The sequence below is a fragment of the Lactuca serriola genome, chromosome 8, assembly GCF_051521515.1.
Source record: "Lactuca serriola cultivar US96UC23 chromosome 8, Lser_US96UC23_V15, whole genome shotgun sequence".
Lineage (NCBI taxonomy): Eukaryota > Viridiplantae > Streptophyta > Magnoliopsida > Asterales > Asteraceae > Lactuca > Lactuca serriola.
In genome coordinates, this window is record NC_136415.1 from 179,598,522 (window position 1) to 179,611,201 (window position 12,680).

General features: G+C 41.3%; 1 protein-coding gene across 1 annotated transcript; it reads left to right on the plus strand.

Moving 5' to 3' along the window:
- Positions 1 to 7,899: 7,899 nt before the first annotated feature.
- On the plus strand, positions 7,900 to 8,886 carry LOC145071287 (uncharacterized). Its single transcript, XM_079018193.1, has 2 exons — positions 7,900 to 8,050; positions 8,135 to 8,886. Exons 1-2 carry the CDS (start codon positions 8,011 to 8,013, stop codon positions 8,581 to 8,583), a joined length of 489 nt encoding a protein of 162 aa, XP_078874319.1. The 5' UTR covers positions 7,900 to 8,010; the 3' UTR covers positions 8,584 to 8,886.
- Positions 8,887 to 12,680: the final 3,794 nt, after the last annotated feature.

Consider the following 12,680-nt stretch of genomic DNA (forward strand, 5'->3'; position numbering starts at 1 on the left):
CCATGAGAGGGCGATGTTCTGCCCTGAGCACGTGTCCATTGAGCAGGCACGTATGAGCCGCTACTTGAGCATTTTGAGGCGGGATATTCGGGAGTTCGCTGCGAACTCCTCGTACCGGACATTTGCTGAGCTTCAGGCAAATGCCCGGAAGAAGGAGATTGAGCTTGAGACTCAGGCCAGGGAGGAGGCGGAGTCTCAGGGGAGGGATCGGCGACCGGCACAGTCTCAGCCGGCAGCCAAGCGGGCCAAGCCCGCTGATCCCAAACCAGGGAGCCAGAAGAGCCGCACTTGCGGGAAGTGCGGCAAGGGTCATGATGGAGTCTGCCGAGCGGGATCTTGCTACAAATGTGGCAAGGAGGGGCATATGGCCAAGGAATGCCCCAAGGGGTTTGCAGTGTGTTTTCACTGCAACCAGACCGGACACCGAAAAGCCGAGTGTCTGCATTTGCGCGGAGCATCTCAGGGATCTGCTCCTGCCGCCATCAGAGCTACAGAGAGTCGGCCTTTGAAGGCCGAGGCGCCGAGAGCTCGAGGGAGAGCTTTCCAGCTGACTGCGGAGGAGGTCCGCGCTGCGCCCGATGTTGTGGCTGGTATGTTTCCTTTCATGTATTTATTTTGATGTTGAGATATTATGCTTATATTATGTTATGCGTAGGTACTTTCCTTGTGAACTCTGTACCTGCTTTAGTGTTATTTGACTCGGGTGCGAGTCGGTCTTTTGTATCATTGGCCTTTAGTCAGCATATCAGTGTTAGTCGTGAGGCATTGAGTCGGCCTCTGAGAGTTTCCATAGCTGACGATAGAGTGATTTGTGCCACGGAGGTTCTCCAGGGATGTGTATTAGAGATTTTCGGGATTGAGTTTCCGATTGATCTGATTCCTATTGCGATGGGTGATGTCTGTGTCATTGTGGGCATGGGCTGGTTGAGCCGATTCGGCACAGTTATCGACTGTGAGCGTCAGCTGGTGACAGTACGAGACCCTAGTGGGGGAGTTCTTTCAGTATACGGTGAGGGTACTCGTTCGGGATTAGCTTTTTGTTCGGCCGCTAGGGCGAGGCAGTGTCTACAGTAGGGCTGTAAGGGTTTTGTGGCGTATGTGATGGATACGCGGGTGGCTTCTGAGAGACTGAGTTTAGTTGAGGAGGTTCCGGTGGTGCGTGATTTTCCAGATGTTTTTCCCGAGGAGTTACCGGGTGTGCCTCCTGTGAGGCAAGTGGAGTTCAGTATTGATTTGGTTCCGGGGGCCGCACCTATCGCTAAGGTGCCTTATCGTCTTGCACCTCCAGAGATGCAAGAATTATCCTCGCAGCTTCAGGAGCTGCTGGGGAAGGGGTTTATTCGGCCGAGCAGCTCACCGTGGGGAGCGCCTATCCTGTTCGTCAAGAAGAAGGATGGTTCACACCGGATGTGCATTGACTACCGGGAGTTGAACAAGCTGACGGTCAAGAACCGTTACCCGTTACCGAGGATCGACGATTTATTCGATCAGTTGCAGGGAGCATCTTGGTTCTCCAAGATCGATTTGAGGTCGGGATATCATCAGGTGAGAGTGCGGGATGAGGACGTCCAGAAGACAGCGTTCAGGACGCGATATGGGCATTATGAGTTTGTGGTGATGCCTTTTGGGCTCACCAATGCCCCGGCGGTGTTCATGGATCTCATGAACAGGGTATGCAGGCCGATGTTGGATCGGTCGGTGATTGTATTTATCGATGACATTCTAGTATATTCGAGATCTAGAGAGCAGCATGAGGAGCATTTGAGGGAGGTCCTCGGGGTTTTGAGATCGGAGAAGCTTTATGCAAAGTTCTCCAAGTGTGATTTCTGGTTGCGGGAGGTCCAGTTCCTAGGACATCTTGTTAACCAGGAAGGGATTCTGGTCGATCCGGCCAAGGTTGAGGCGGTGATGAGTTGGGAGGTGCCGAAGTCACCATCTGAGATCAGGAGTTTCCTTGGGTTGGCAGGGTATTATCGGAGATTTATCAAGGATTTCTCCAAGATCGCAGTGCCACTCACCAGATTGACCCGGAAGGGTGTTGCATTCTCATGGGGTCCCGAGCAGCAAACCTCCTTTGAGACACTTCGCCAAAGGTTGTGCGAAGCCCCGGTATTAGCTCTCCCGGAAGGGATGGAGGATTTTGTAGTATATTGTGATGCATCGATTTTGGGGCTGGGTGCGGTGTTGATGCAGAGGGGTCATGTGATAGCATATGCATCGAGGCAGCTGAAGCCTCATGAGATGAGATATCCCACGCATGATCTAGAGCTGGGGGCAATAGTGTTCGCCCTCAAGATTTGGCGTCACTACTTGTATGGGGTTCGGTGTACGATATACACGGACCATAAGAGTTTGAAGTACTTGATGGATCAGCCCAACCTAAATATGCGACAGAGGAGGTGGTTGGATGTGGTCAAGGATTATGATTGTGAGATCCTGTACCACCCAGGCAATGCTAATGTGGTAGCCGATGCGTTGAGCCGCAGGGCGGAGAGCACACCACTGCGAGATGTATGTTTGAGGTTGACCGTGATAGCTCCGGTATTGGATGCTATTCGTGGGGCACAGGCCGAGGCTGTGCAACCGGGGATGCAGAAGAGGGAACGGGTCGTTGGTTTGGTTTCAGAGTTCGTTACAGATGGTCGAGGGCTTATGACTTTTCAGGGTCGGATTTGGGTACCGTTTGTGGGCGGTATGCGTGCTACTTTGATGGAGGAGGCTCATCGGTCGAAATTTTCGATCCATCCGGGGGCCACGAAGATGTATTTGGATTTGAGGAAAGAGTATTGGTGGCCCTGTATGAAGAGGGACGTCGCCTGGTTTGTTGAGAGGTGCTTGACCTGCCGCAGGGTTAAGGCCGAGCACCAAAGACCGCATGGCAAGTTGCAGCCATTGGAGGTTCCCGAATGGAAGTGGGAGCAGATCACTATGGATTTCATCACCAAATTGCCGAGGACTGCCAGAGGAGTTGATGCAATTTGGGTGATTATGGACAGGTTGACGAAGAGCGCTCACTTCCTCGCCATCAGTGAGAGTTCTTCAGCGGAGAAGTTGGCGGAGATATATGTGAGAGAAGTGGTATCTCGGCATGGGGTGCCGATCTCGATTGTTTCGGACCGTGATGTGCGTTTCACTTCCAGATTCTGGCAGAAATTTCATGAGGAGTTGGGTACTAGATTGCATTTTAGTACCGCATATCATCCCCAGACAGACAGCCAGAGTGAGCGGACGATTCAGACGCTTGAGGACATGCTTCGAGCATGTGTGTTAGATTTCGGGGGTAGCTGGGATGCGTATTTACCCTTGGCAGAGTTTTCCTACAACAACGACCATCATTCGAGCATTGGTATGCCACCCTTTGAGTTGTTGTATGGAAGGAGGTGTCGGACCCCCATTTGTTGGGGAGAGGTTGGACAGAGAGTGATGGGCAGTACAGAGATCGTGCTTCAGACAACAGAGCAGATTCAGCAGGTCAGACAGAGGTTATTGACCGCCCAGAGCCGACAGAAGAGTTATGCAGACCGACGCCGGTCCGAGCTTGAGTTTCAGGTCGGCGACTTCGTTCTCCTGAGGGTCTCTCCTTGGAAAGGAGTGATTCGATTCAGGAAGAGGGGCAAGTTGGGACCCCGGTATATTGGGCCATTTCGTGTGATTGCGAGGGTAGGCCGGGTAGCCTATCGTTTGGAGTTGCCAGCAGAGTTGGGGCAGATCCACGACACTTTTCATGTGTCGCAATTGAGGAAGTGTGTAGCCGATGAGTCGGCAGTGGTTCCATTAGAGGATATTCAGGTGGATGCGAGCCTGAATTATGCCGAGAGGCCAGTGGCCATCAGAGATCGGAAGATCAAGGTTCTGAGGAACAAGGATGTACCTCTGGTGTTGGTTCAGTGGCAACACCGGAAGGGATCAGAGATGACCTGGGAGCCGGAGCGTGAGATGCGGGAGCAGCATCCGGAGCTATTTTCAGAGCGAGACTTCGAGGGTGAAGTCTAGTTCTAGTGGGGGAGAATTGTAACAGCCCGGATTTCCAGGTATCTTTATTGTTTATGATTTTGGTGTTTTGAGAGGGGACTCGGCGAGTTGGAGGTCAGACTCGCCGAGTAGGGACGCGATTCTGGACGCGGGATTTACCTGGACTCGGCGAGTCCAGGATATGGACTTGGCGAGTCCGCGCTGTTTAATGAAACCCTAATTTCTCGGGTTTGGGACCTATTTAAAGGGCCTTATGGCCGTCATTTGTACCCAGCAGTCCATAGAGAGAAACCCTAGAGTGCTTTAGCGATTTGAGAGAGAGAGGAAGCATTTCTTGACCTTTGTGTGTTGTTTAGCAAAGAAGAGGGAGGTTCTAGCCAAGAGGAAGCAAATGAGGTTGCTATTCTGTGGATTTGAAGCTTAGATCATCGATCTAAAGGTATGAATTCGGCTCATCTTCTGTTTTGTGAAGTATATTTGGGTTTAGGGTTTCTTGTGGCCTTTGTTGGGTTGATTTGATGGCCAAATAGTCCCTTGCTAGTGATGAGGCTTTGGATCTGGATCCATAGAGGTCCAGAGAGCCTCATTCATCAAGCTTTATGAAGAACAATGGAGGTTATGACCTTGAGTTGTGATATTTGTTGATAATTCTTCATATATGGACACATAGAGGTTGAATGTACACCAAGTTTGGGGATTTACGTGGTGAATCAGTCTAGGAAGGCCAGATCTATGAATGGATAGAACAGATCTGACCTTAGAAGCGAGTTTGAGTGATTGCATGGCATGGACTCGCCGAGTCCGATGAGCAGACTCGGCGAGTAGCTTGAAGATTGCCTTGAGTCGGCCAGTGAGTGGTCCAGTCGAGTCATGGGTTGACTCAGTGAGTCAGGGCGAGTAGGGAAGGGTGGTCAAGAGGACTGAGTCGAGCTGGGACTCGCCGAGTTGTTCTTGAGACTCGGCGAGTTGAGTCGGGGTGGCCTCGCGATTCTTCCAGGGGGAACTCATCGAGTCAGGGGGAGTACTCGACGTGTAAGAAGGGAATCCTAGAGAGTTGGTGAAAACGTCTAGACTCGCCGAGTTGCCCTCGTGCACTCGCCGAGTCCAGTCAAAGTTGACCGTTGACCTGTGTTGACTTCTTAGGGATAGTCAACCTTAAAGATAAAAAGTGTTAATTAGAGACATATGATGTTATAGGAGGATTATAGCTCGGAGGATCGGGCACGAGGGATTTCAGGATTTGTGAGTCATCGAGATACGCGAGGTGAGTCTTCTCACTATACTTTACCTTGAGTAGGTAACCAGAGTTATGTGATAGAGTATTGTATGCTAGATGTTGTACTGCATTATTTCTATGTGATTATGTTGTGCATGTTTACAGAGTTGGAACCGGAAGGTTCCTAGAGTTAGAACCTGAGGGTTCACAGAGTTTGGGTGTACGGACCCATAGAGTTATAGCCTCGAGTGGCTAATATGTGTTTTATGTGTGGTATTTTGGGGAACTCACTAAGCTTTGTGCTTACAGTGTTAGTGTTGTTGTTTCAGGTACTAGCGATGACCGTGGGAAGGCGCCGGCTTGATCCGTACACACGCATGGGATTTTGTTATACTTGTGATCTTGGGATTTTGTACAATGCAAATTGGGATTTAAACTTGATGATTTTATGAAAAGTTAATGGGAAATGTTTTTATAAATTGTGAAAAATTATTTTGAAATTTACGGTGTTACATATTAGAGTCAGATACATCAACTATTAATCATAGTCACGATTTTAGTATAAGTGCAACTGTAAGTTTGATTAATCGAATGGTTGATGATGAGATAATGACAAAAGGAAGCGAGTTGTAGTGCTTTGCTATGAGTTTGTTTGGAGATCTGATAAAAAGAGAGTTGTTTTTAACACTCCCAAAGGGTTGGCTGACATGACTGAATTATAAGAATAACATCGACAACAATTTTTTAAATCTTATAGATGATTCATTGTTGATCTGAATTTTTCATTTAAGTCGGTCGTTCATTTGGATGTTTTCCGTTTTCAAAATTTAAGGCTACATGTTGGATATATGATGCCTTGTGTTATGATTAATTTAGAGATGTTATATGATTTTTGCATATTTTATGCTTATAATTATCATCTTGAATATGTGCATATGCTTGAATGGATATTGAAAGGAAGAAGAAGAAGGAACCTTATTGTTTAAACCTGTTATTGTATTCATGCTCTGCGAGTGTTATAGCTTCTACATACTTTTTCAAATATATTTACACGAAATCTTGTATGACATCAACTCAAACATGGGTTTCTTGGATGAATGGAATTATAAATGGTCACCGTATTCGATGTGTTAATGCATTTCAAATGCACCTAAGCATGTTTTTAAAACTAGCTGAAGAACCTAAATTAAAGTAAGGATTAGATTCAAGTGATAAAATGTCGGTTGTTGAAAAGTTGGAGATTTTTTTATACACTCTTCCGTTAGGTGTGTACAATAGAGATATTGGGGAGAAATTTCAAAGATCGGGATATATGATAATTAGAGCATTTAATAAAGTTCTAGAGGCAAAAGATTCAAAGGTCTAGCACGTGACATTATACGACCGAAAGATCCAACCTTTCAATTGATATGTTCACAAAGCAATAATGATAAAAGATACATGTCGTATTTTAAGGTACTATATTTTGGATATTTCTTTTAATTTTTAATACAACACTACAATTTTATTACTAATTTTGAATTGCATTTATGATTGCATCGGATGTATTGATTTTACATACATTATGGCATGCATCCGTGAAACTCAACAATTGCATTATATTTGTAGAAAATGGGTACCTACATTGAATGTAATGACAACTTGTAATTTTGATAGGTGTTTTACCTTTGCAATGTTTGGATGAGAGAGATCTACACGACACACTTGTGTTCTTTCATGCGGTTAACACGCCATTAATGAACTTTTCCCAAACCACATGAAGGTAAATTATCATAATTATCTTTATTATTTTCCTATAATTATATAAATGATGTTACAATTTCCTATTTCAACCAAATTAACAAGTAAATATTATTTGGTTGATAAATGTTATCTAGATAGAAATGGATATATGGTTCCATGTTCCAAGACAAGATACCATTAATCTCAATTTGAAAATGAGCCACCAATTAATATGCAAGAAACTTTTAATCATTCTCATTTATCATTGAGTAGTTGTATTGAAAGACCATTCAGAATCTTGAAGAATAGATGTGAGATACTCAATGGAATACCTAAATTTAATGTGCAAACTCAGATTGACATTATTATGGAGGCATTTGTTTTGCTTGACTTCATTCGTCGTAACTCTGAATAAGATATGTTTTTTAATTTTGTTGCACAACATTCTGATTGCGTACTAATTGATGAACTTTGTGATATCTGTGGTATTGACACGAATAATGAAGATTTTTACGAATGATAGTGCTACTTTAATATAGGATATGCTCGACGTCAATGATTTTATTACTAAATTTTTAATGTTGACGTACGACTTTTGATTTTATAATAGTACATAGTTATCAAACATTTCCTAGTTTTGAAAGAGAATAGTTTACAATCAATTTTTCATTATTATGTTTCTATTTTATATTTTACAAGATGCTATTTTATGTAATTTTACATGTTTTAAGAGATTCAAACTATTTTTGTCGAACACTTATATAACAAATAAAAGCAATAACTATCAGCTATCCGCTATGCGTTATATGTTACCAGCCACCTGCTAATTTTACCAAACATGTCCTAAATATCATAACAGATTATACGTAGATTAATACATATTTAAGTAGTTAAATTAAATCTATCCCAATAATATTATAAGAATCCATAAATAAATAAAGTATGGGCTTTATTCAAACAATAATATACTTTGTCCAAAAGAGCCCCAAAAGAGTTATGGGCTGGAAATGGGCTAAAGCTAAAGCCGAGTAAAAAACGTCCGTCATCTGCTTTCTTCAATTTCTCGGCAATAATCCTCCACAGACCCTCAATCGAGAAAGATGAACGCAGTTTCAAATTCTGAAAGGAACTTCAACGAAGGTACTTCAAAATCCGATTTTTTAATTGGATCTCTGTTTAATTGTCTAATATCATATGATTGTTTTCTAATTCATTGTGTTGCAGAGAATGCCGGTGGAAGCGACACGGACACGATCCCCGACGAATCACCGGAATACTATGAGCCAATATCTTCCAGTGCCATCGAAGATGACGATTCTTCCGATCAGAACTCCGATACCGATCACGAACTTAACTTCCACCGTCTACCGAATGGGGAAGCTCGTTGCGTACAGAATGGAATAAATTCTCTGGATCTGAGCGACGAAGATGACGAGGAAGACGAACACGAAGAGGAGGAGAGGATGAGAGAAGCGATGCAGAGAGCTTTTAGAGAGGATGAGAGCCGTCGAAGGGCTCCGTTGACGCCGGAGAATACGACTAGAGTGATGGAGGCGATGCGTGGGATATCGTTCCCAGGAATGGCTCCGGATTGGGCGGGTCGAGTTCCTGAGGATCGGTGGATCGATCAGTTAACAGGTATCAGACAGCCGCCATCTTCAACTGCATCTTAGGTAAGAGTTTCTACATAATGTCATTTTGATGCATATGATAAGCTGATTATGCAAATGCATTAGAATCCATTGAATTGCCTGATCATCTGTTTAAACCATTGAATTGTCTGAGATTGATTTCAGCATTTCATTTAGGATTTCAATTAAACACATATGTTGATTAGGTTCCTAAGATAGGACTCTTTCTTGAATGATAATTTGATTCAACACAATGTTCTGAAGATCAAGATTATAAGAGAATGTATTTTGTTGAAGCAATATGTAGTTAGACTCTCAATAAAAGTGGTGTTTATTGTTGCTTCATGTTGCTAGATTTGATGTTTTATATCTGTTTGGCTCATATGGAAAGTAACACAAAGTTAAAGGGCAATTCATTTCAAATATGTTTATTTACAATGCTAGACAATGATAGGAAAAAAGATTGAACAGTTATTATATTGTAAAAGTAAAAGGGCAATTCATTTCAAATAAGTTTAATAAAAAATCAGACTTAAGAAGTTAAATTAATTATGATAATAATAATTAATATTTTTTACAAAATTGTTATAAATATATTTGGTTTGTCACCATTTCTAATCTAGTTTTCTTAAATCATCAACACTCATTGTTAATTAAAGAAGTTTTTTTATATCAAAATCTTGGACAAGAACGCGATACCAAACAATCGAAGAACATTTTTTAGAAGGTTAATTAGATTTTTAGATAGAATAATCGGGTATTTAAAATATTCATCGTGGTTAACAGTTTAAAGGGATATTGATTAAATGGGTTTTCTCAAGATTATTAGAAATATGAATCAAAGGAAAAAAAAAAGGAAAAACATTGTCGGAAACCGAATAAACCAATGCAAACCATTTTAATCAAATTTAGTAAAAAGAGGTGATGCGGTTTTTAATTTTGATTAATACATGCGTCTTCGTTATGGGTTTCACCTAAAACCGAACCAAAATATATAAATAGTAATGCACTGGTTTTATTTATTTATTTTTGTAGGAACGTCCTTGTTGATTTTTACTTTTTATAACAATGTAATTTTGTTTTTTCATTTTTTTATGGCAATGTACTCTTTATTTTTATGTCTATTTGTATTGTTATGATTAACCGATTAAAACCGTTAACCAAAACCAATATTAACTGATATATAATGGTTACCACAATACATTAACTGATTGCGTTGGTTATGGTTTGGTTTTGGCCTATAATCGAATCAAACCGGCCCATAAACGCTCATAGCTTTTTGGATAAATGGTTGAAAATGTAGTGGTTCTTTTGAGAATTTCCGTTTCTGTTGTTGATGAAAATTTCCCTCTTACTGAAGTTTGTAAAGCGATGGGTTTTAACATGAAGGGATGCGAGAGAGATCTTAAGGAGATAATTAGAAGTATGGGCAGTCATGGTGAATGTTAATGATTAAAAGAAGAGCAACTGTAGTTATTTGGAGGGGTTTGAAGACGTTATTAAAAATATGCGGAAAGATAATCAAACATAAAATGGATATTTTTAACAAAAACTTGCAACTTAAAGTTTAGAATTCAAATGTCAAGTCACAAAGCTGTTTTGAAAACAAAAGAGAATCGAATTAATGATCATATGGATCTTGGTAGTGCTAGAGAGGAGAAAACCAAAAATGTTCTTAGAGTGGTTGGAAACAATGAATTTGGATAAAAAGGATAAAGTGTGTGGAATAAAGAAGATGATGAGAATTCTTATTTTTTTCATGGTGTTTTGAAGCCGAGGAGACATATTCAAGGGGTCTTGGCTTATGGTATGTGGATCAATGACCCACAAGGAGTAAAAATGAATTTCAGTCGTTTTTTGCTACAAAATATGGCAATTTAGCATAGCCATACAAGTTGTCGTTTTAACAAGATTTTTGTCGACCAATTTTCTTCTATAGAATCTCCTTTTATAATGGATGCAGTGAGAAAGTCGATACGAGGTTGTGGTGTGGATTAAACACTAGGATCGGATGGATTCAATTTCACATTTTAAGGAGTTTTTAGGAGATTGTAAAATTCAACATCTTCAATCATGTGCAAGAAATATATTGATTGTCATATTCATCTGGAAGAGTCTTCTATTGTGGAGTACATAATTTGGTTGGATAAATCCTCATCTCTCACTCATCAAAATTATGATACAGGTTGTGTTGAGGACTGCCTTGTTGGCTTTTCTGTTGCTGCTATTTAAAAATGAACATGAAGAATTTAGTGATACAGGTAAAGAGCAAATTGGTTTTGAGGATCTTGATATTTTAATTTCATTTTAGGAAATGACGAGATGCATTTTGGAGAACGGTCTCAAAAATGAACATGAAGAATTTAGTGAGAGTTTTGCATCGACTCTTTCTTGCTTTTAGGCTGAAAATAATTTTGCTAAAAGCATCTTATCGGAGATTGTCGCTTTAAGTGATGAGGTAGCTATCATGGTGAATGTGGTTGGGTGAGTTTCTTCCAATATGCCTTTCAGGTGTCTTGGGTTTGCCGTTGGGCTTGGATCTGTCAAAAGTAGTGATGAATTTGGTTCCTAGGCGGGTTGTATTGATTAATAAGGTAATGCTTGTTCGTCTAAAGCCCTTCCGATCTTGAGAAAATAGATGTCAGACTTTCACCGTGCGCTAAACCTGGGAGAATGCTCCAATGTTTAAGTCAGATGCAAGATATAGGTGATCGTTATCGAATTATGAATGAGATGTGGTTGTCGAGAGCATACATGTTCGAGGTCGAGCTAGTCTGCCTTTATACTACCTTTGCATGGGAAAATGGAGATGAGGGCGAGTCGAAAAGGTCCCCGTCTCATCTTCATTAATGCACCTAGTGTTGAAGGTACAAAAGCAGTACTTATGAACCGTCTACAATGTTGTCATTCTCGCTATCTAAGTTGTATCGAACTATTGGCCCATGACAGGCTGTTTGTGTATTGTTCCTTACGACTCCTTGACTTGACACTTGTGAATGTTAGTTCACAATGTTTTTCTTAAGTCAAGTGGTTCGACTTCGTCTTACATGGTTCAACATTCCACGATACACTCGTCCGGACTATATATAAGTGGTCCGAGTTCGGATCGAACAAACCACTTCTGTTCGAAGGTGACATACCTCACTAAGTCCCTTAAGTTCGGATTATTTTTAATAATTCAAATTTAATTCTCGTTTATTGACATCGACCTCTAATAGATAGATTTGTCTTTCAAATTAGGTATCATATTTGACCGTTCCACCCCCTACGATTCATCATTGCCTATCTTATTACAATTACCTTAGAATAACCAACCGCCCCTTATTTATCGGGAAATATTGAATCATTTTTCTTCAATTGCTTCTTTAATTTTAACTACGCACTCCTCTCTTTGCTTCAAATTCTTCGAATCTATTTGATTTCTTCCTTCATCCCTTTATCATGACGAAAGGTAATCATCCTGTCCACACAACCTTTTCTACTTTGACTCAAGGATTATTGGACCAAATTATCAATCTTTCCAAATCGATCCCCAATTCAAACATATTCTTCCTTCTTGAGACTAACCTATCTACATATCCCCAGAAGGCTATGTTGGTGTTTACACTGTGTTCTTCAGGTCTAGACTCCGCCTATCCGCCTTTGAGTTCCTAAATTCCATCATCTGGCATTATAAACTACACATTTCCCAAATTACTCCCAACGGTTTCAAGAAAATCATGTGTTTCGTGCTACTGAATAAATCCCTAAACATAGTTATGTCTTTATCTATGTTTCATCATGTTTACGTGACTATGGAAAGGGCGATTGGGTATCTTTTTCTTTTCCCTATGGAGCTATTGCGATATGCGACGGGTTGCCCACCTCTATCAAGAAATGGAAGACCGAGTTCTTCTTTGTAGACGCATCTACTTTCAGAGTTATTATGCATTTTGAAAGCCTCTTAAACCGTGATCATGAACCCAACCCCAAACTTACTGTAGATGGTCAATCCAACATAAACTGATTGGTTGCTAATTATCTCAAATGGTTTGATCCTGACGATTCCATTCTCAAACTTGTTGGACTATAAAGAGTCCCCTATGTTGTCGACAGGCCTGCTGCTCCGACTATTCGTGGCCAATCTAACATGCTTCTTG

Excerpts from the sequence above, each read along its gene's own strand:
- LOC145071287 (XM_079018193.1), top strand. The coding sequence starts at position 8,011 with ATGAACGCAGTTTCAAATTCTGAAAGGAACTTCAACGAAG. Across the intron at positions 8,051-8,134 it reads TGAAAGGAACTTCAACGAAG|AGAATGCCGGTGGAAGCGAC; the intron begins GTACTTCAAAAT and ends ATTGTGTTGCAG.